This window comes from Periplaneta americana, chromosome 5, assembly GCF_040183065.1.
Source record: "Periplaneta americana isolate PAMFEO1 chromosome 5, P.americana_PAMFEO1_priV1, whole genome shotgun sequence".
In the NCBI taxonomy this organism is placed as follows: domain Eukaryota; kingdom Metazoa; phylum Arthropoda; class Insecta; order Blattodea; family Blattidae; genus Periplaneta; species Periplaneta americana.
Window position 1 is genome coordinate 152,308,111 of NC_091121.1, and position 25,610 is coordinate 152,333,720.

Below are 25,610 nucleotides of genomic sequence, written 5' to 3' on the forward strand. Positions count from 1 at the left end.
ATAGTGCTGGCTTTCTATGCCCAAGGTTGCGGGTTCGATCCCGGGCCAAGACGATGGCATTTAAGTATGCTTAAATGCGACAGGCTCATGTCAGTAGATTTACTGGCATGTAAAAGTACTCCTGCGGGACAAAATTCCGGCACATCCGGCGGCGCTGATATAACCTCTGCAGTTGCGAGCGTCATTAAATAAAACATAACAACATTTCCTCTGTCGGGATGTACATGACCAACTTTGATAGAGAAATACATGCAGTACAGCTAACCGTTAACAACCTCAAGTACAGGATCAATACTTTTACAAAAGTTGTAATATTGAGTGACTCCAGAGCAGCCATTCAGACTTTATCATCAAACCACAATACAGAAACATCAGTCACAACTAAAATAAAACAAAACATCAAATACCTCATGAGTAAAAATAAATACACAGTGCTCCAGTGGATGGATGCCTTCACATGTAAGAATCTACGGTAATGAGATGGCTGACATACAGACCAAAAAAGGAACACAAATCCAATGTAATCAAATACCTGTTTCACCAGAGACCCTTAAGAGGTTCACTCATAGAAATATTATAGACACCTATCAAACAGAGTCAGTAAATAAATCAAAAGGGAAAAGATGGGAAAACATACAAGATAGATGGAAATCACCAAGTAACAAACCAAGAAAAGAAGCAGTGGCTCATTTCAGACTAACTACAGGTCGTGGCTGCAAACTTGAATAGAATAAGCATACTTCATCAGATGGCTGCCCTATTTGCAATACCAGTACTACAATGAATTCAAACCACCTTCTAATGTGCCCTGGTTTAGACGTATGCTCCCAAAGTCAAGGTAACATTTGTAAATTATATTGGGATGCTAGAAATTGTATGTAGTATTAACAAATTGTAACACAGACTATGTAAAATAATGCAACATTACGAAAATTTATTCCATTTGTATCAATTTGCACTTGATTTCTTGTCTTTATCGAGTTCTGTTGTATGTAATTAAAATAATTTTATAAGTTGTTAACTTAGAATAGGTAATATGTAATACTACAAAAGTGTATCTTATTTGTTTTAATTTCTACTTTACTTGTGTTCTAACGTGCCAGATATGTCAAGGATTAAATTCAAATAAAGTCATTTGTAACAACAACAACATATATTATTTTGCAAAATTCAGGTAACATGTGTTGACAAGATTTCTGCAGTTTCTTCACTAACATCCATCAAATTCTAAAACCTAATATTGATTCCAATTGATGGCATTAAAAAATCTTGACCACCTCTGTGGTGTAGGGGTCAGCATGCTGGTCTCTTATGCAGAGGGGCCGGGTTCGATTCCCGGTTGGGTTGAATTTCCTGGTTGAGGTTTTTCAGGGTTGTTCCTCAACCGTAAGGCAAATGCCAGGAAATTCGGGCCACAACATCCCTGAAAATCACTGGCCTCATTCATCACCGAAATCGTATTCATAACTAATCACTAATATATATATATATATATATATATATATATATATATATATATATATACAGTCGCCATCTAGTTCACAACAACAGAACCAGTCTCAACAATAGTATACAGACCTTCGGATTTCAACCAAAGATTAACTCGCAATATGACCAAGGATGTTAAAGCGAGCATAAAAATAACAGTGAAAGGGGGGGGGGGGGGATCTTGCAAGTGTAGGGACTAACTTTATATCTAACCTACTGAACGCATCGATAGCTACTGTAACAACCTTAACATTCTGAAGGCTATAACATTGGCAGGTACTGCCTCATTTTTTTTTTTTTTTGCACAACTAAATTTTCGACTGTAGAATCTATTTATTAATTTTTACTAACAATCAGTACATTTTAAGCTAAACCCATATTGCACAGAATGGTAAACCAAAGTTACTTCGTTAGTATCACATTGTAAATCATCAGATTTTTGAGACTTTTTTTCTGAATTCCCACATGCTTCTTTTTAACTATACGACCACCAAATACAATTGAAAACTCTGAATTACAAACAGTTCACATAATTTCATCTCCATTAGCACTCTGTAACCTGCATTTCAGAAATGGATACGTTTGTACTTCACTTGAGAAGTTACACTTCCTCTTCGACATTTTACAAGTACTAGCTTAGAATAAAACTTTCTACTGATAAAACCATGCTACCCAGCAACACAAAGAAAATGAGCCTACAACGGTACAAATCCTAAGACTACATATGCATTGAAGAAGCCAAGAAATAAAAAATATTCAAGTAGCAGAGATATTAAACAAAGAATATTAAATGTAGTCATTATATATAACCTTTGATATAACTTTAAAACCAAAATTTACAAAACAGTGGCTACTGCATTCATGACTATGTAATAGGTACCACCTCTTGAAGGATGTAGGCCTAGCAACTGTAATTAATACCCTTTCCGAGTCCGAATCAGAAAATACGGACATTTCACAATTTTTTGCATGATACAGACATGGACATAGGTCTTAATATGCAAACTGTCCGTAAAAAATACGGACGTACAGTAACCCTATACGTGCTAAAAAGGGTGGGTGAAGAAAGAATAAAGCTGAACCTGATCAGGAAGAGAAATAAAAAAGTGGCTGGGTCATTGGCTAAGAAGCAACTGGCTACTCAAGGATGCAAAAGAAGAAATGGTAAACAGAAAAAGGAAAAGAAGAAAGATGGAAGAATGCTAATGCAATGAAGTATCTGCCATTGGGCAGAAAACAATGAATGAATGAATGAATGTGTGTGTGTGTGTGTGTGTGTGTGTGTGTGCGTGTGTACATTCATACAAACTCTAAACTGTATAACATATAAACTCTAGCCAGTCTGGGTATTGTAGTCGGTATAGTGCTGGTCTTTTGTGCTCGAGGTTGCAGGTCAATAGATTTACTGGCATGTAAAAGAACTCCTGCGAGATTGACACTGTACCAGTGTGCTTCTGAGTTACTGGTTTTGTTTTATGGTGTATTTGTTGTTTTTAGCAAGTAGCTGTTTGACTCGTTATAGGCAAAAAACTAATTTACATCGCGATATATTACATAGTCATCTTCACCATGGGCAGTCTGTTCGTGAACAGATGACTGACTTGGTCAAGAATAGGAATATTTTCAGTTCAGCTGCATCTCCTTGCTATGGAATTCCAGCTTGCACTGATCAACGTTGGGTAGTGTAGAATAGGTCCTCCAGGATTTCTATTCGTCAACCAGGGTGGAAATTGTGGTATGCTTCACCCCAAGCTCAAGACAACGTGCAGATGGATCTGGCTTGGAGAAATCCATTCCCCAATTCCAGGCAATTGAAAATCATCAATAATTTTCTCTTGGCTATTCGAGAACTGCGAGAAATCTTCTGAAGGATGCTGCTTCAGATACAAAAGCTCGGCTGTGAAAGAGCAGTTCTCTAAGGACCACAGACTCTACCAGCTTGTACCAGCTTTTCGGCCCACAGGGACCTTACATAGGCTAATACAAAATATGTTAAACTGCGTATACGCTCTGGTTGCATTTCTGTGACTGTGTGAAGGTGCATGTCCTTGTGTGGAATTGGATATCTTCACAGGATAGATGGTCAGCTGAACTGTACCCAGTATCTACATATTCTGAGAGATATCATGGTCCTTCAGTGCGACAAATGTATCCTGATGGGGTTATTCTTTCTCAGCAAAATCAGTCGCAAATCCACAAGATGGAGATAGTCCAATGTTGGCTGGCCGACGAGGTGAAGGTGCTGAATTGATCTCTCTTGTAGGGTCAATCTCAGCTCCATCGAAAACGTGAAAGAATAGATGAAATGTCTAATGGCCGAAAACTGACATGATTCACCCCCGGCATCTAAAGACGTCCTATGGGTTGCCATACTAGATGCCTGATAAAGAGGTAGCCCATGGCAAACGCTACACAGCTGATCTTATCAGATCCTTGTCTGAGAGAATGAGGATGGTTGCAGAGAATGAGGGGTACTGCACACAATATTGAATGGTAGTAAAATTTGGTGCTCAGTCAAATAGTCCTTTTCAGAACTACCTAAATATTCAGATTGAATCAACAAAAAATAAATACTGTATTTAACTGAGTTAAAAAATATATCAATAGACAGTAAACGAACTGCAAAATACTAAATATATTGGTTTCTCCATGGACTCGAATCCCTTCATGACAGAGATCATCTTCCCCGCCCACTGTTCAGTCAATTGAGCTATTTCAGCACGCACGAAAGTAGTGTGATGATACCTTGATGTGAACTTCGAAAGTAATGGCATATTACTTGCCTGAAGTATTATTTGGAAGTGACAGTTTTCTTATCACACGTTACGAAATATTTTGCTCTATTGCTTGCTTCACACCATATATATGTCACAATATAGAAACGAAAGTTGTAAGAGTACCAGTACACAAAAATATGTAAAATTTACTTCACAACTATACCATCTGACAGGCAATTTGAATATCAATGTCGGTCATTTTTCTTTCCACTTATGTATAATTTTTCAGAAATCTGGGTAAAATAAATTATAATCATTAAGTGAAATATGTTGAAAGTATACTAAGACTTTGAACCAAGTTCCTTTCTCTTCATATTAAACTTTAAAGATCTCCTTTTTAAAGTTCATCCACGTGTAACACAATAATGTGCTCTTACAATAGAGCAGTAATTCCAACAGTAAGGGACTCTCCTGCTGTTCTCCTCAGGTCATCGTCCAGAAGCATACAAATAATTCTTTACATAATATTTAATTTATCCCAAACGTTTTTCCACCCATACTAAGTCTGTCTTCTCATTTGTCAACCTATTCTAGAAAACACAAAAAATCACGAAGAAAATTGTATAACGATTCTTACAGTCAAGTGCCACTGTATTTTTAATTTCAAATGAAGACCCGTTGATTTTATGCCATTTTTTAAATATGTTTCATTGAAGATAAACTGACTGCATATGAACAAAATCGGACCAATAATTTTGGCGAAATTGCTGTACACAGATAAGAGACAGAAAGTGCGGTCTAAACTACTTTTTCGGGATTAGGAATGTTTAAAACGTATATTTTCGTAAAAGTCTCGGAATCCATTTTTTTTGCATATAACAATACTTCTCGTTATACTTCGTATAATAGAAAGAAGGCCTTTGAAAAGACTGCTGGATAAGGCTTAATCCAGCTCAATTTGTGATTTATTATAGAAAAGAAAACAATGTTATTTGTCAGATTAAGGGAGAAAAAACTGCCAACTTTTATAATGTTTGTGACAGTAAACACATTATTAATATTTCATATGAGTAGGCTATTGGCAAAAGCAGCTACAGTATATTAAAAAAATTGGTACCCCTGGATTCCTTTCCTTCTTGGTTACGAATTGAACATTTTAAACATATGAAACAACTGTTATAAACCACATAAAATCGAGGAAGAAAAGTGGGTCAAGTTGCAAGAGAAGTTAAATCCTACTGTGGTCAATTGCAATTGAAGTTATATCTATCAGTCAGATTTACAACTGCAAAAACAGATAAATCATTATGAAAAAATGGCAACCTCAAACTTCAACAGTAGCTACATCCTTTTTGCATAACCATCACAGAAATTTATTTTCACTTATAATAAAATTATGTGACATTTATAAATATGTGAGTAAGAGAAAATAATATGTTAACACTGAAAACCAGCTGTATATTATTAATACTGTAGTTTTGTACCAACAGGTTCGAGTTTATTAATTTATTGTATCTGCCTTTTCAAAGATTAGCTGTTATTTATTTCCATTTCATTAAGCTAGAAACACCTGACTAAATAGAGATAAGAAAATTATATTTTTTCCGTAAATATCTGAAAGTGTTTTGTAATATACAGTAGTATGCAATTTTGTGTATAGGCCCTATTAATAGGATAATAAAACCCTTTAAACTATAACTTTATCTATAATAATTCATTAGCCTAATCTAAGATTTAAATGCAATTTCAACTGCACAGAAAATAAAAACTGCAAACACTTCAGTTCCAAAATCAGTTAAATCCTTTGTTCAGTTGCAAAACTAGTCAAGTGCGTTTTATTTTATTTTAATAAATATAAATTGTATTTTTCATTCCACATTGTACAGGTTTTGTTAACTAACTAAAAACAAAATATATTTTTTTTATCTTAAAAAAAAAAAGATTGTTCTGACAGATTTAATTACAGAAGTGATACAAGTTTTTTCACTTTAGTAAAAAGAGATTTCAAGTGGACTTTTGCCAATAGGTTACTCATATATTTTAGTAATGGAAACCCCCCCTCCCCCCCGCAGCTTTCTCCATACTGACGTGGTTCACAATCATGCTCACAGAGACTATGCCACGTTTTGCAAGGTGTGATACTTCCACAAATAAGTGACAGCCATATTGTGATACATAATAGGAAAGGAAATTAAGTCACTGGAATTTCTTTTGATACTCATGGAACAATTTCCAGCTTTGCTGTCTCACTGTTCAGAAGATTCGGACTTAGAATCAATTGTTTACCGGAGTTAGCCTTACAAGTTATTAAAAACTCCTTAGGCAATTTACACAATCGTTTGTACAATGCTAATTAATGCATACCCCTAATTTTGTTCCTTTAATATAAAACATTGTTGATATAAATATCTCGATGATCAAACCAGGTTAAGCCCTGCCGAATTGATCTTGAACTTGTTCAAACTTCCTGCACTATTTCCGGATTGAAAATTTTCGGAGAGGGAAGAAAGAATGCAACAAAATAAAATAAAATAAAAGAGGAAGAAAGGCGATATAAACATCAAACATTAGCACAAAAATCATATGCTTCTTGTGTTTTTCCATTTTCTGAAGAATTCAGTGCGGCATTTTCCAGTTCACAAGAAACAAGTAATAGTGACACTATTTTCAAACCCTCAAAAAAAGACACATCAGAACAAAATGTTCCAACACACGCTACTAAAAAATTCGTTACATCAAAGTTGTCGATTGCATTACATGTCAATTAAGTGTAAGGGACACGGTGTATGTTCTTCAGGTGACAGGTGAAGTTCTTGGCCATAATGTTGATGAATTCTCTTTTAAATCAGCCTACCATTCAACGATCCTCGCGAATAATAAGAATAGAACGTGCAGAAGTCAGTAAACAAGTATTTAACGAAGATATCCCTGACTTTGTGATAGTTCATTGAGACCGTAAACTACTTTTACCCCCATTAAATGTTAAAGATTCAAAAGAGGAAAGACTGCCTATAGCTATTACATATGGAGACAGAGAACAGTTAACTGCCATTTCAAAATCATTAAGGTCTTCTGGCAAGGAACAGGCAAATGCATTACATACATTAAAAGAGTGGAAATTAGAAGATAAAGTCTAAATCCTTTGTTGTAACACAATGCTTCAAATATTGGCCGCATTAATGGTCCCTGCATATTACAAATGAGCAAAAGTTTGACAGAGAATTGCTGTTATTTCCTTGCCGCCGCCATCATCATATTTACGAACTACTTTTACATAGTGCATTTGTAAGTAAAATACCTCAGATTGCAAACAGTCCTGATAGTCAGGCCCCCCCATCCCCACCCCAAAAACCTCAGAGAACGCTGGATAAATATAAATGCTAAGAATATTTTACAGTGACCAAAGATTCATACAAATCAACTTCAGTGGAAGTGAAACTAAGCCTGGTGGATGGCAAGAGCAATCTATTCATTAAATATGTTTTTGCTGAGATATGAACTTCGACTGCCCGACAAATATCATCAAGCATTAAGAGATGTTTCCCCTAATGCCACGATAGAGGTACAATAGGGAAGTTTATCTTAAACCTTGGTTTACATGTGTTAGTTAGCTGTAAAAGCCATAAATCAAAATTTGTTGTTTTTAAAGTAAGTAAAAAAACGCGCAATGGTAAACCCAACTATTTATGGTATCACTATTTCAATGGCCCAGAACCAGACTGTTCCAAGTCCATTTTACTTTTTTTTTTTTTTTTTCAGAAGAGCTAGTTTAAGCTCCTGACATTCAAAGCTTCATGAAACAATTTGGAATAGCTTCATAGCAACCTTATGGAGAGGAACATTTATAATTTTGTTCGATTCAAGACAAGAACTGGAACACAATGAAACACAGATTTCTTTCTTATAAAAAGTTGGACTTAGAACAGTATGGTTCTCAGCCATCAATTTGATGATGATGTAGACGTGCCAACAAAAATGAGATTGGTAGGAAATTTGAATAATGTGAGGTACGATGAAATGGATGCCACATTGTTCGAAGGGTGAAATTTATTTTTGTAAGGTTGTTGTTTAGTTAACTGTCCGAAGATGGTCTGATGCCCAGTTTCTGAAAAGACAGTTACCTATACATACAGAGTTACCTACGATTTAACGCGCTGATATGTTTGAAACGAGTTTCTGAAACAACATTTATAGTAATCTTTACAGTTACCTGTGCTTCAACTGGTAACTGTGCCTCGGCCTGTAGTTACGTGGCTGTTAATACTGATTCAAACAAATACCGACATGCGGCACTACTGTATTACTGTTTTGTAAGCTATAATAACTGATATTAAGTAATAATATAAACCGGAATTAATTAATTTACTATCTTATCGGTATAGTTTAAAAATTTGGTGTTTTATTTACGTAACTTACGATAAATGTTCTACTTTCTATGACATATTAAGATAATGTGTGTTTGTAAAGACAATTTCGAATATCTTAAGCTTAATTTTCGTCATAAACTTCAGATTCTATGTCATCAGTCAAGGAATATTTTAAAGTCAGGATAAGAGAAGAAATGTCAGAAGGAAGCGAAATAGGGAGAGGAGTATGCCAAGGATGCCCTTTATCCCCTTCCCTGTTCAACATCTACTTGATGGATTTAATGAGAACTGTTTTCAGAACATGAGAGTAGTGTTATCAGGAGGAAGAACAATAAAGTGCAAGATGTGCTGATGATATGGTGTTGTTAGAAGAGGAGATATGCTACTGAAGCTAAATGACAACTGTTAGCAGTATGTGATGAAGATAAATGCAAACAAAACGAAGCTCATGGTCATAGGAAGAAAAGTAAAGAAGGTAAACTTGAAAATTCTAAATGAGGCAGTAGAGCAAGTGGACAGTTTCAAATACTTGGGGAGTACTATAAGCAGTAACATGAGCTGCTGCCAGGAAGTCAAAAGGAGGATAGCAATGACAAAGGAAGCTTTCAACAGAAAAAGCAGCATCTTCTGCGGACCTCTGGAGAAAGAACTAAGGAAGAGACTAGTGAAATGCGTTGTGTGGAGTGTAGCATTATATGGGCAGAAACATAGACATTACGACAAAGTAAAGAGAAGCGACTAGAAGCACTTGAAATGTGGATATGGAAAATAATGGAGCCTGTGAAATGGACAGACAGAATAAGAAACGAAGCTGTGTTGGAAAGAGTGGGTGAAGAACGAATAATGCTGAAACTGATCAGGAAGCGAAAAAAAATTGGCTGGGTCACTGGCTGAGAAGAAACTGCCTACTGAAGGATGCACTGGAAGGAATGGTGAACGGGAGATAGCATAAGATATAAAATAATAGACGATATTAAGATATATGAATCATATGCGGAGACTAAGAGGAAAGACTGGAGAATGCTGGGTTGCAGTGAAAGACCTACTCTTGTGCAGAATGCTATGAATGAATGATCCTTAAATAAAATTGTTCTTTGTCGATTGAAATGGAAATGCGACATGCAAAGAATAAAAAAAAAAAACGCACGCACGCACGCACGCACACACACACACACACACACACTTATACTGCTAACAATAGATGTGCTCCTACAGCTAAGTGCTAGGACGCGGGTGTATCAATTCGGGTTCCAACCTTGACGTCTACTGAATAAAGGCTGGTTCACAATAAACCGGGAACGGAAACGATAACGATAACGAGAATGGAAATATTGTTAAAATAAATGTATTTAAATGTGAGCATTCACAATAGTTAATTGTGAATAGTCACATTTAAATACATTTATTTTAACAATATTTCCGTTCTCGTTCTCGTTTCCGTTCCCGGCTTATTGTGAACCAGCCTTAAGACTCACGACCAGAGACCGGTGACGGCATCAGAGACGCCTACGGAAAAAGTCCCCCTTTTCAACCGGAGATATCTTCAACCTGATGAGTTTTAGAGAATTGCCTGGTTTATCTATGTGGTATCTCCGAGGCAATCCACCTACAAAAGTTTACTCAACCCTTCCCTCCCTTTCAAAGAATCAGCAAGTACAATATATGTTAAGGTTCCAGTGCAAAAGGAAATGCATGGGCTGTAGTTAATTTCAATGGGTTCAAAAAAGGCTCCTGCTAGAAAATCTGAGGGGTAATAGTATATCAAAGAGACTAAGTAAAAATAAATGTAAATTAAGTACAGAAATTTTGTATCCTTACGGCACCTGGTATCACATTCTGTGAACAGAACATTTTCGAATTGATGTAAGCGATCTGATACAAATTACATGCCATCATCCTCACCTGGATTTGGGCCGCTTCTTGTGCACCACGGGTTGCGTTTCACGTCGCTCCTCCGGGTAGGGGTCAGGGGTGGGAGTGGTGGTGGGGTAACGTCCGCTCGTCGTGCCGTCGTAGCTCCACGCGTTCCCCAGGGGTCGGTGATGTGTCGGCTGAGTCCTGCAGCATCCACACACACATATACACAAATTATTGCAGCGCTAGCATGGGACTTCTTAAACTATTCTTCCTGCATTACACTAATAGGTCTTTTAAACTTCTTACATTATCTCACATAATTATAATATTCATAAGATGACATTATTATTATTATTATTATTATTATTATTATTATTATCACCACCACCACCACCACCACCACCACCTTAATCATCACATAAAAGCACTAGCACTACTGAACACATCCAAGAAGAATAAAGCGAGTAATGCTTGGACAATTTCTATACTAATATATTCGTTTGGAATCATGAAATGGGACGCCACATTCATGGAAAAAGTAATATACCAGGCAAATACGAATATTATGACAAAAAATTCATGCATTATCCCAAAGCTTCATTAGAACGTATAACGAAGTGTCAGAAAGAAAGTGAATTGAGACGATCGTAACCACTATATATACTATGAACTTCATGGTGACCATTCCAAATACATTACAGACAAAAATCCTTCAAATTTGACTAAAATAGGAATCCCTCTCCGCTCAGAAACTCTCATTTACATAAAGGCAATACAATATAGAGAATCGTAATACCAACAAAAAATTAAATGAAAATATACTCAGTTCTAGAAAGCATATGACAAATGTAAAAGCTGCCAAGCCCCTAAGAAAACAGATGGAAGCAAGTGTTTTGCAACGATTGAGTAGGTTAGGCATTCAGAAATGGTTTCACTGGAAAAATCCTACTTCAGAAATTGCACAGAAACCATAATTTAAATATAGGAAGCTATTACATTACAAGCACATCTCCACCAATGTTACAGAAAATCATCAATATCAAATATACTCGTCAATATTGACATGAAACAATACAGTCCTAACAAGATTGAAATTTTTTATCTGTATTTATTTATGTATAGTTGCTTTAACCTCTAGGGCATTTTGCGACTGTCTGTAGTTTACTGTTGGAATGCTTGTTGCTGTTGTACTGTTTATTATTCCGTGGTAATTGGATCCAATCTGGCATTAGCTTTCATTTAACTGAAAATTAGTTATGTTCATTCGAGAAAACCCAATGAAAATCCTCGTCCAGACTGGTCGACACCCGGATTCGAATCAGGGATCTTTCGAATGTGAGTCCAGTGCGTTACCACTGTGGTACCTCGCTCGATAACATCAGATGTTGTTGAACACAGACGAAATTTGACACAGCAGTTCTGCTTAACCAGAACACTATAATATCTATGCTGGGAAAGAAATGAAGAGATTTAGCGGAAGAAATGAGATAGATGTGGAAAACTGAGCAAAACTTCGTCCAATTACAACATCCACAACAAATACTGTGAAACACTTGAAAGAGCAAATGATGGCGAACTTACTAGCATTACAACTATACGCGCATCTGCCAGATTACAAGGAAAACTACAGTGCAATAAACACGGCCTACTTGATTGTACACTGCTCATCAAGTATGCCGTGGCAATAAATTGAAGCGCTTAGAATGTATTATACAATACTATGATAAGAACGAAAAATCATAATTTTCTGTTGACTACATTTCGTGTAGTTTAATTTTGAATTGGTGCGCCGAACAAATTGGCAAAAATGGAAACTTCGTGCTGTCATGAAATATTTCATAGGAAAGGGAATGAGTCCAACAGGGGATTCCGCTCCAGCGTTTTCGACTGTGAAAAAATGGGTGGAACTATTTAAACATGGTCGAGAGAGTGCGAAAGACGACCCCCGCAGTGGACAAATCCAGTAACAGCAACAAGTGAAGAAATCGTAGAAAAAATCCACAATATGATGTTGAATGATCGTCGACTGAAAGTGCGGGAAATTAGTGAGGTTATTCGTATCTTAACTGAACGAGTGAGCCATATTTTTCAATGTCTTGTTCATGTCTAAGATCTCCGCAAAGTGGGTTCCGCGTTTGTTAACACCAGAACAAAAGCACACCCGATGTCAAATTTCGAGGAATGTCTAACTCGATTCGGAAAAAATACGCCCGATTTTTTTAGACGATTTGTGACCACTGATGAAACCTGAATCCACTACTACATACTAGAGACAAAACAGCAGTCGAAACAATGGAAGCACCGTGATTCTCCGCATCCAAAGAAAGCAAAAGCTGTTCAATCGGCTGGCGCCCGTGTTCTGGGAATCTAAAGGGATAATTATGATTAACTATCTAGCAAAGGGGAGAACAATAACCCTGAGAATATTATTAAAATTCCTGCAGCAACTGAAAGGGAAAATTCGCGAGAAGAGACCGAGTATAGCCAAGAAGCGTTGTTTCATCACGACAATGCACCTGCTCACACATCTGCATTCGTGGTTGCTAAATTACACGAACTACGATTCGAGTTGTTGCTGCATCCCTCCTTCCTGCTCACCTGATCTGGCATCCTCAGACTTCTTTCTTTTATCGAAGCTCAAAACTTACTTGTATGGGAAGAAATTTTCGTCAAACGAAGAGGTTATCCCAGCAGCAGAAGGCTGCTTGTAGACCTCGAGGAATCTGTGTACAAGGAACTTCTCAAACAACCCTCATGTGGTATAAAATATAAATTTTGCAGCAGAGTAAAACCAGGATTTGAAAATCCCTATAAATCAAGTAATACCTTGAATAATAATAATAATAATAATAATAATAATAATAATAATAATAATAATAATAATAATAATAATAACAAAATCCTCCTGTCATAACAGGTGATCATATAGGTCCGAAAAACAATTTTAAAAAACCATATACGGAATAGAGAGAAAAAATCAATACAGTAAGAAGCAAACACAGTACAATATACAATTTAGAAAGTTTAAAAGATTAAACATTATATAAATGATTATGTAAAATGCCTATGGATTTAAGATATTTAAGCACATATTTTTAATGTCTTGGGATGACATATCATATTGTTTTAAAATGTCAGTAGTATATTTATACGCCGATCCGCTGGCACCAAAAAGCAAACCCCTCACCTCCCATGTGTAATTAATTGCATTATATCTCTCACTCAACTGAGGAACACATGGGCGGTAAATGACGTTTTTCTTGATCAACCGCTAATGCTTGAGATACATCCTTTACTAGAATTGCAGAAATTGTCAAATAGCTTGTTCTAATATTAAATTCAATTAGTCAAACTAATAACAGAACTGAACTAATTAGTTACTTGAATTACAGAAATTCGTAAATATTTTTTTATTCTTTGCAAAATTTATATTAATGGCTTAGGTTTATATAATTCTTGCTGTTTCAATTATTGTGTCTTACAGCGTTTTAAATATTTACGCATGTAGTCAATTTTAAGTACAGAAGTAAACCGTGTGTAGACTATTTACTTTTATTTCGGTAATGTTGTGTCAACTGTGGGGTTAGCTAACGTTGATAAATTGGTGGTAGTGAGATGGTGCTTAGCGAATTGGGTCTGAGGATACGCAGAGAATTATTTGGCATTCACCTCACAGCCACAGTGGTCCAAATCAGGAATCTGGGCGGCAAAAAATCGATTTTCCGACCTAATAAAAAATCGAATAACTAAGGCGATTACTTACACTCTCCGTTTATCAGACGTCATGAAAACAAGCATGAAAAGATCTTGTGTAGCTTAGGGAAGATGTAATGAAAACGCAAACTTAAGGAAACTAGTAATCCCGCTTCAGCCAAGAGCTCACATTCAGTAATAGTAGTCGTATATTAGTGTTGTATGCTTCTGTTGTGACTTTAATCGAAGTGAAACAAAATGGATGCTCATGTTCATTGTACGTTCTATCAAGTAAAGTGATTCATATTTTATTCATATTTGAAGTATTCATATGGCTTATAAAATCGGACTTATTATTATTATTATTATTATTATTATTATTATTATATATTTTTTAATTTCTAACTTTGTCTTGACATACAAAAAATTACTCAATTTTACCCCTGCTTCACAATACCGTAACTTTCTATACTAACACATTTTCAATTCAAATTAGAAACTTGATTCTGACAATGATGAAAATTGATAAGCAACATGTTATTCCTATAACACACAAGCTTTCTATGATGGAAAAATGTGTAACTGACTTACAACTACCTACGTCATTTCTATTTTGCTATATATTCACGTGTGTGTATGAACTATAACTGAAATAACATTAGTTCATTTCGAAATAAATTCTTTAATTATAATGTAATGTACATGAGGTGTTAATCGGATATGCACGACTATTCTTAATGTAATTTTAAGACTTTATTACATAAAATGTTTACTTATTAGAGTGAAGGATCGTTAAATAAACCTATTCTTCTCTTCCATTCACAATAACATTAATAACTACAATATAAGACACAAATCAGATCACCAAGTACCCTCTTGTTAATCTCAGCTGTATGAACTCACTATTCATGTATTACGGTTTTCAATGTACTGCCTAATTTTCTTAAAGTTTTGAAAAGCCAAAATAAAACAACACAATTTCTGCACACTCAGGTCTTTTACTCAACCGAAGAATGATTTATGCTTGTAAACTCAATCTGTTTATTAATCTCAATTTGTATTGTGTAACCCTTGACTTGTTCGCACCTCAAAGTTAGGCTACAATGCTGATGTAAGATCTAAGGAATACAATAACTTAAATAAAAATGAAATGAAACAATATTTTGGAAAATTATTACATAATTTCCAATGTCCTCAATCCACAACTAGAGCAACCCCTCTTCTCCTCTAGTGCAATTTTTCGACCAGAAATATTACTGGTATAGTACGCTACACTTAACCTGCGACGCTATTGTGTATCCTATAATAATTTTAGTGGCATGCTTTGTAATGTAATTTTAATTCACTGTAATATCATCAAGAAAAGACACTATACAATTTTCATTTGATAATGGACCGTTTACAAAAAAAAAAGTATGCATTCCGTCGTACATATGTTCCACGGTAAAAAAAAAGTTTTGAAAACGCTGACTTTGGGTAATTGTTGTTCTCATATGCATTCGTTGGAAACATTCCTCAAAACTGCTAGTCAGGCAATGTGAAGAATTCCACTTGAGTTGGAGGAACCTATAAGACGAAGTTAATTATCCTCGATGACAAAATGATGGTGTAAAATAATTACTAACAATTTTAATGTGGATCAGAAAGATTTACCTGAACGTTGCCTATAAATCTTACGTCACGGGCATTCCAGTTGAAGGATACAGAGAAAGAACTAGCTTTGTCAGCGCAGCTCAGAACAAAATTCGTGCCATTGTGCAATTTCACACTAATACAAAATGGCAAATTTGAAAAAATTGATTAGAGACTGATCATTTCCATTAGTGTTGTAAGACTAAGTTAACCTCTTCCCTTACTATATATTTTACCAGTTTTGTGAAAAAAAAGTGTCATTTTTTTATTTTCGTAAAGAGGTCATTTAATATTGCAGAATCACTGTACATCACTAATTTTCTTACATACTTAAAAAATCACTATGAAATAGACAATGGGACTCAAACGAGTTAACTCGGGTTAATAAATTTTGACACATGTTAGCAACCCGAGTTAACTCGGGTTAATCAGGGAAGTGGTTAAAACAACAGGAATGAGAAATTTTGCAGTTCCCACGTATCACTTGTTTCAATACAGTATGAAACATAAGGCGGTGTTTCCTTGCAATATATCTTTACATTGAACTGTTTCATATGATTTCCCTGTCAACCATAATAGTGTTTCACCTTCACTTACAAACCAAAAGTTATATCCAGAGCCTCTCAAAATCAAATCAGCCAACCATAAGGATGTTACGAAGTTGACATTTCAGTATGTGCCACCATCTGGGATGCCATTTTACAACACACTAGTGTGTGAAAATATGAATCCAGTAGCAGATGTAACTTCTGAATTAGAAGGGTAGCGAAATATGTTAGTAAATCTTCAGAACTGTCAACGAAACAGAATATGGACCAAAATTGCTTAGCCAAAGTAAGTGAAAAGCAATGTATAGTAATGAAAAGTGAATTCCCGTACCAATTTACATAATAAAAAAGATATAAATTAAACAAATGTCATGCTTCACTGGTTTGGTGGAATAATCAGATAGCTCCATGTGATTAAAATATCATTATTTGACGCAGAAATTATAACATTTTTATTTTTTAAATGAAGTACTTCTAAATGTCTTACTACACGCCATATGAAAGTTATGAATTGAAAGAAAGGACATGAATTTTTAAAACAGTTTTTCTTAATTATCTCGGAATGTTCTAAAATGGAGGTACCTGGATCTTTCACCAAACCCCTCAATTCGTAATAGACAAAATATCCGTTACTGTCTACACAAACACCGGACATTGCGAATGAAAACCGCGTGTCCGAGCAGGAGGAAACCGATCGACAATAATTGCCAAGTTTTCATTTATGGAATGACATATGCATTAGCTTTCTACTTAATTGGTAAATTGTACTCTGACGCAATGAAAGAAAACACTTTCGCTGTGCTGTACCAGGGAAACAAGGCCGCACTTGGGGTTGTGAAGCTAGCGTGGGAGGGGGCGTTGGCAAGGGGTTCCCCACGACCAAACTTCCACCCTCAGAAATCAATAGCAGTGACACAACGTTGCCGGGTCTACCGCCAGCGAACCATGCTCTAGATATGGAATTCCACGCTTCCAATATTAATAAACTACGCAGTTACAAAATTCTACCCAATATACGGTTTGAAGTGTTCTTTTTAAAGAAGCTAAAATAAGACTGATCTATGATATAATATTAATTCATATACAACGCTTTTCCACTAATCAGAGCTTGGATTAGAAAGAATTACTGTTATCAGAATAGTAAAAAGGTTGTAATTGCTCATGTAACTCCGTGCAGATAGGATGCAGGACGCAGGACGCACATTTTCCAGCATCCTTATACCAGATATCAGATGAAAGAGTGATTTGTATAACTTGACTACACGAAAATAACACAAGTGACCCATAACAAAAGAGGCTGAATAAACATGTATCTTACATTACATACATACATACATACATACATACATACATACATACATACATACATACATACATACATACATACATACATACATACATACATACATACATACATACATTGGCGGAAATAATACTTCATGATTTTGTCCTAAATAGTGAAATCGGTGTCTTGGACAACGCGACGAACACAAGTAACGTTAATGCTGCCAAACAAAGAACACAAACACAAACTTTAAACAGATAATGTACTGAAAATTATTTACACTTCTTTCCCTTCCACCACTTGTCCGAGTTCTTAAGTATGATTTTAGTCATCTTGATAATAAAACTTTGCACTATAGACATGCTTTACTTGATGTTGGGTCAATTATCAAACGTAACACATAATACGGTATACTATACTGTACATCAAACTAAGTTAGTTAAGTAGCACCGAAACAGCTGTAAGCCACACATGCTTACATAATTAACACGAATAAGATCGTCATTTAATCAATTATTTATAATCAGCCACGTTTTAGGGCGGGATTCTAATCCACGACAATAGTCTCTACACAGCGTAAGCTGCACTATTGTACTATGTAGCGACAAAACATTCAAAACAAAGCTGCCCTATTTCAATCACATTATTCAATTCACACTAATATGAAATAGTAAATACTACATACGAAATTCAAAACGCAAAATAAGCCACATTATCATGACTTAAAGATCAAATAAATGGACATTAAAATCAATAGAAAACCATCTTGTTATAGACCGAAAAAAAAATTGTGGACTCATTCTAGATCCCACAGTCCGTTTTGAGAACAGCGAGGAACAACCTCGAGAAGTCTGCAAAGAAAAAGTGCAATTTAGCTGCCATGCTGCAGTGATTTGGGGACCAAATATAACATCAAGACATGGGACGTTATAGGAATTATGATTGGGGCTAGAGGCACAATCCCATGGGAGTCCTTAGACATCTTCCAAAAATTAAAAGTTTCTCACAGCACTCTGGAGATGATATCCTCCACTGCACTGAAGTCATCGATTTGCATAATTAATCATCATTTATATTCTTTATAAAATGTAATTTGTGTTATAGCCTAAATTGTTTGTTGCATTTCCAATAAATTTTTCAATGAGCCTACTTAACTATGGTTTCTATTAAAAGAAAAAATTGAATTAAATATAAATATTCTTTTAGAATTGATTAGGAGGTCGATTATTAAACCCTGGTTGGGATGGCTCTCAAATATTTTACATTTCAGACATGCTTTACACGGAGCAACAAAACTATAATAATTATTAATAAATATTTAAGTTTAATTAATATACGGCGCAAATAATATTCATAAGAATTAAGGATAGCTTACAATTCGTTAATCTTCGATGCTACTTACCTATTAGAGTTCTACGAAATGTTTATTTGGCCATTATTCAGTCTATCATTCAATATGGTATAATTGTTTGGGGTGGAAGTACAAAAATTAATCTTAGTCCGTTAAATTTACTACAAAAACGAATAATTAAAATTTGTTTGAAGAAACGTTTCGATTATCCAACTAAATTAATTTATTCTGAATTTAATGTATTTAATATTGAACAAATTTATAAGTATACGCTGTTAAAATTTTATCATACAAATCGTAATAAGTTTGTATTACAGACACACAATTATGACACAAGACGAAATATTAATTCAACATTAGTAGAACCTAAATGTCTCACATCTGCTGGTCTAAAGCATAGCATAAATTTTGGCCCTCGGTTGTACAATGCTTTAACTAAATTACACCCAGAACTTCTAACATGTAACCCACTAACATATAACAAGAAAATTAGAAACGTGTTAATATCTTCAATTTGATTAAATAAATTTATAGCCTATGTGTATGAATTAATCAACCTATATTATATTTGTATTCTATAATTTTGAAATATATATTAGTCCTACTTTTCACGTGCGATATTGTTCTTCTCTAGTGTTAATATTATATTATATACTTAATTCCATTGCCGCTGTAATTATATTTTAGTTCCTATTTTATTTTACTTATTTATTTATATTATTATTATTATTATTATTATTATTATTATTATTATTACTATTATTATTTTATTTTTTTATTTTAATATTATATCTGAACTGCGACCGAGCACGAGCGCTGCTCATTCGGTCTCAAATTTTGTTAATACTACTGTATCTTCTTTTTATATTGCTTGTATTATTTTATTTGTATTTCTCTTTGCTTGTTTTTGTAATTATATTTCTTTATTCTGTATATTTGAATTTAAATAAATAAATAAATAAATAAATAAAAAATAAATATGTAAATATGTAATTTAAAAAACCCGTAATGAAAATGACATATTACACATTTCATTAATGTCCCAATAGTTGAGTTTTTTAATCAACTTACAATAATAATATTTGTTCTCTTATTGTTTTCGTCGATCATTTATAAGACATACAGTATATAAATCAAATAATTTAACAAGCAATCAAATAAGATGACACTTTCAATTTTTATGAATTGCACACAAAAAAAAAAGATTCCTTGCAATTCCGAAGCATATTATTATTATTATTATTATTATTATTATTATTATTATTATTATTATTATCATCATTATTATTATTATTATTACTTACAAATGGCTTTTAAGGAACCTGAAGGTTCATTGCCGCCCTCACATAAGCCCGCCATCGGTTCCTATCCTGTGCAAGATTAATCCAGTCTCTATCATCATATCCCACCTCCCTCAAATCCATTTTAATATTATCCTCCCATCTACGTCTCGGTCTCCCCAAAGGTCTTTTTCCCTCCAGTCTCCCAACTAACACTCTATATGCATTTCTGGATTCACCCATACGTGCTAAATGCCCTGCCCATCTCAAACGTCTGGATTTAATGTTCCTAATTATGTCAGGTGAAGAATACAATGCGTGCAGTTCTGCGTTGTGTAACTTTCTCCATTCTCATTATTATTATTATTATTATTATTATTATTATTATTATTATTATTATTATTATTATTATATAAACCGCATGGATTAAGTAGTAATTAATTTTGCACAAACAAACAATTCGTGGCGCGACAGCCCACACAGGGCTAAAGCAGTCGAGCCGACTGTTGCAGACTCACTGCACCTTCCAAAATTAATCAGGATGCTGGGTGGGCACCGGTCCCATACAATGGCCGAAATTTCGTGAAAAAAATTTCTTCCCTCATGAAAACTCGAAGGAACGTTTATTTCGTATCATAGGATAAGGCATAATGCTTCGAATCACGCAGCTGATTATTGATAAATTTAAACTGTTTCTAATGTTACTTTACTGTTAACGAAAATCGATATTCAAAGCTGACAGATATATGAAAAGGTAACAGGTGTTGTAATAAGATTACAATAAAGCATAAGTATAGGCTACTTATTACTTGTCAAGAAATCAATAATACTTAATGGATAATTTCCAACAAATGCAAAAATGGTCTTTACAAGTAACTATGGAAACTGTGTTACAAAATGCAAACCAAGTCAATCTTGCGTAGCTTTCTAATTTTGTGGCGAGAAAGAAATTCTGACTGTCCAATCTGTGATTTGTGCAGAACAGCGAAATATTTGTGAAAATATGGTACTTATATTCGTAATGGCTAGGAATGTGTTCGTATAGCAAAATAATCGTGAATGGAATGGCGGTTGGAGATGGAAACGGTCCCTCTTCGGGCTCATGATTTGTACACTACATGCTGAAAGCACAGGACTGTCAACTCAGGGATTTTTCATCTTTACACAGTGGTAGCATCACAGGTGAGTGAAATGTTTTACTACTAGTAGTGTAGTAATAGTTTCCTTTTCACTACAATAATGAAATGGTTGCGTACACAGAGCCACCACCCGACATTAGTTTCGAGTTTGCACGTCTCAACTAAAGGCAAGAAGTACTAAGAATCTGAAAAAAAAATCAACTGACGGTATAATAATTATGAAGATATTAATTATTTTACAAAAAATATGAATTTTTTCCTTTTTGTGTCACTTCTGTGATAGCTAATAGCAAACTTGAAGTTTTCCACTGGGAGCATACTTATTAAATAACTTCTGACGCTTATTTTTAAATATATTGCTTTCACGAGAATAATTTCATTCATCACTGTATCCTAATATTTGCAGACCGTGTGTTATTGTATTGTATTTATTAACTTTCCATGGTTTTCATACATTGCTTCACAGCTAGAATATAGAACAAGTCAAAAAACTTAATACTACTACAAAGTCTTAATTTATAGTCACAGTCTAGTTGAAATATATACAGAAGAGGTTTACAATATAGTCTACAAGTACTACACAAAATTTTAGTATCAATTTCATGAAGCGTTGTTGAATGTCATGAATTCATCTACAGAATAGAAAGCGTGAGAAATTACTAGTAGGCAGGTACGTCTTTAATTTGGCCCTAAATAATCTTATGTTTTGAGTTTCATTTTTTATATCAATAGGGAGGCTATTAAAAATTTTTACTGCCATATAACGCATTCTTTTTGATAGCACGATAGACTTGCCGATGGAGTATGAAAGTCATTTCTTGACGCGTATTTATGCTATGAACTGTTGAATTAGTTACAAAGTATCCACGATTACATACGAGGAAGATTATTAATGAAAAAATATACCGACAAGCTATGGACATTATTTATAGTTTTTTTAAAATAGTCCTACACGATTCCTTAGATTTGGTACCTACAATTATTCTAATTACTCTTTTTTGTAATAGGAATATACTGTTACTATCTGTGAAATTTCCCCAGAATATTATTCCAAAACTCATTATCGAGTGGAAGTATGCAAAGTATATTGTTTTTAAGGTACTGATATTTACTATCTTTTGCATAGATCTAATAGCAAAACATGCTGAATTTCGTTTGGGGGTAATTTCTTTAATATGATTTTTCCAATTTAACACATTATCGATTTTTAAACCAAGAAATTAGGTTTTGTTGTTTCTAATAGGGAGCTATTTTTAATTATTGCGCTTGAAATTTGCGAGGTTGAATTTGGACAGGATTTAAAGTGAATTACGTTAGTTTTGTTACAATTTAATACTAATTTAATGACTGAGAACCAGTCACATACTTTGAAGACAATATCCTCTGTTGAAGATCGGAATGTGTTGGAGTTATTGGCTGTAATTACTATACTTGTGTCATCTGAAAATATTAGGGAGGCAAAATCATTTATGAACACTAGAAAAAGTAGGGGACCTAATATTAATCCTTGAGGAATTCTATTTATAAATAAAGTAGCGCTTTATGGCAGGTTTCCTCAGAGTACTTCGTTTTCTTTTGTAATTTTTCATTTCAACATTGTTCCATCATCGTCATGTTATCATGTCACTGTCTTTAGTCTCTGCAGAAGGGACTTTAAACCAGGGCCGGACAACTGCAGCAAATAAGAGCAGAGAGCACTACAGGCTCTTGTGAGCGGCAGTTAAGAGTGCGGTGTTTGTTATATTACGTGGTCAGAGGTGGATTCATACATTTACCTGCAATACGACAGCACTTTGAGACTGAACATGACGAGATCCATTGTTCGAAATATTGGGGGAGGGGGGGGTAAAGAGAAAAATAACTTTCTGCAATGAGAAAGTTAAAAAATCTCGGATATCAACCAAATAAATGTTAATAGATTTTCTTGATTATTTAAAAAAAATAGTGATTTAAAATAGTTGATGAGAGAATAAATAATTTTTTCACTAGAAATTGAGAATTCCTTTAGAGTTTTATTATAAATATTTAGATATGAACAAGTATATCTACAATAGACTTTTGTAAATATTTAGGATACTTAGGTGTTTATCTGTCTCATATTTTTAGCATAGGTCAGACTTGTTCAAGTCGTGGCTAACGTGTAAAAAAATCTAAGTTTCGTGCACACTCAGTTGTTTCATGAATTCACGTATATCAGCATTAGTTACGAATATGAGAATCATTACTTTAAAATTGATGTGATAATAATGATTAATATCCTACCCAACTGAAAAATGAGATATTTTTACAAATACTTTTAGTTCATTATTGTAAATATTTAGGTTATGCCTACATTTGTTACATATTCTTAGGAGAAACAAAACAGATGGATGAAGGATTTTTTCCCAGAAAGAGGAACGAAAATAAATGGAATTAATTTTAGCGTTGTCACCTTAACTTGAAAAAGAAGGAGAAAACAAAAATGAAACAACATTGAACAACCTCTGTTGGAACTATGTAATAAATAAATAAATGAATAAATAAATAAATAAATAAATAAATATATATATATATATATATACATTACAATGGTTCTGGTATCCATAAAATCGCATTGTGAGGCCCAATACATCTAGAGGAACATTTTTCTCAGAGATTTTCATGGGAGTGAAAAGTTAAGAAACATAATATTTATAGACACAACCAACAATTTCAAAAATGCTGTTTTCGGTCTCAGGATAGTTCAATATACATGTTATCAATTATTTTTCCAAAAGCGAAAACTACCAGAAAATTTAGATTAGTTTTATTATTAGTACAGATAATAGATATGAACAGAGTATACATAAACGTGCAATAATGCTCCACCTTTTAATATTCTTTTGTGTCTTTCAGACCCGTTAAAAAGTTTGCAGACATTATGTCTGAGCCTTTGTTCCCTTAGTTTGCTATAGTACATATCGGGATCATAAAACGAGTGAATTGCATTCTGAGTCGGACTTGACAGGAAATGTTTTTGCATCAATTTCTAAACTTCAAACTTCCACATGGAAATAATTACGCTCCGTCTAAGAAAATGAAAACGACTCACTCACAAATTTATCAAAGGAAATAACTTTACCGCCCCCCCAAAATCACAAATATATAACAATATTTATGTTTGTTTCTGGTTAACAATTCAGCTGTCCAGAATCGTTCTTTAACAAAGCCATATTTGTCCGCATCTGAAATGTGAGTGATTTAAAGTGGTAGTTTGAACACAAAATAGCAAATTTGGTGAGAGCGTTCGTAGTTCAGAAAATATCATTGGGTATGTAGGCATCTTCTAGCAGCTTTGTAATACAACTAAAATAAGTTATTTACGTATTTTCTAGCCTAAATAAAATAACAGAAATAAATATATTCCATTTATTCGGTTATATGAAATACAAATAAACTAACATGTTATTTATAAGCAGTAAAAAGCGTTTATATTTGAAGCAATGCTTAGTTACAGTACAGTACAGAGAAGAAAGATTGATAGGACCGATGGCGGGCTTATATGAGGGCGGGAATGAACCTCCGGATTCTCTAAAAGCCGTAAGTAAGTACAGTACTTAAGATTTTTTTCTCCTGTACGGAGGAGGGATCCGAAGGTTTGCACTGCAGCCTGAGGCTTATTGTGCTTACACCCCTATTCTGTGAATGACTGGATAGCTGAATGGCCGCGCTCTCGTACAAGTACAGCACGCCGCACCGTTAAAACCCGGGCTATATAGGGATGATGATCATGATATGTGAATTAATGATGGCGAAATGAGTCCGGGGTCCAATGTCGAAAGTTATACAAAATTCTGATTTAATAGGTTGAGGGAAAACCCTGGAAAAAATCCCAACTAGGTAAGTTGTCCCAATCAGGATTTGAACCCGGGCCTATTCTTTACGGTCAGTCGTGCTAACCGTTACTCCACTGCGATGGACGTACTTATATTTACTTATGTTATTTAATATAGGCTAATACATTAGAATTAATACGTAAATAACTTATTTTAATTATATTGCAATGAGGGGAAGATGTCCGCTAAGACACCTATATAGGCATTTTCTAAACTTCGAACGCTCCATAGTGCTACGTCAAGCTCATCGACTAAAACTGATATGTGCGTCAATGCAACAAAGGTAGCCAGCCATGTATAAAGAGAATTAAGATCATAATTGGTGGGTGGGTGGGGGGGGGAAGTACGTTTACTCCATAAAAGTTGTTTTCGAGAAAAATGATTTTTTAAACGTAAATA

At 34.5% G+C, this 25,610-nt stretch overlaps 1 protein-coding gene across 7 annotated transcripts in view; it reads right to left on the bottom strand.

The window, feature by feature from the left end:
* The window catches only part of LOC138700219 (protein split ends-like), a 457,327-nt gene that overhangs the window by 74,909 nt on the left and 356,808 nt on the right, over positions 1 to 25,610 (bottom strand). For 6 of the 7 annotated variants that reach the window (XM_069826678.1, XM_069826677.1, XM_069826676.1 and 3 more), the window contains exon 4: positions 10,475 to 10,630. The exons of the other annotated variant lie outside the window; for it this stretch is intronic. In XM_069826678.1, coding sequence (XP_069682779.1) covers positions 10,475 to 10,630 — 156 coding nt within the window. The remainder of the gene's footprint in view (positions 1 to 10,474; positions 10,631 to 25,610) is intronic. 7 annotated transcript variants of the gene reach the window in all.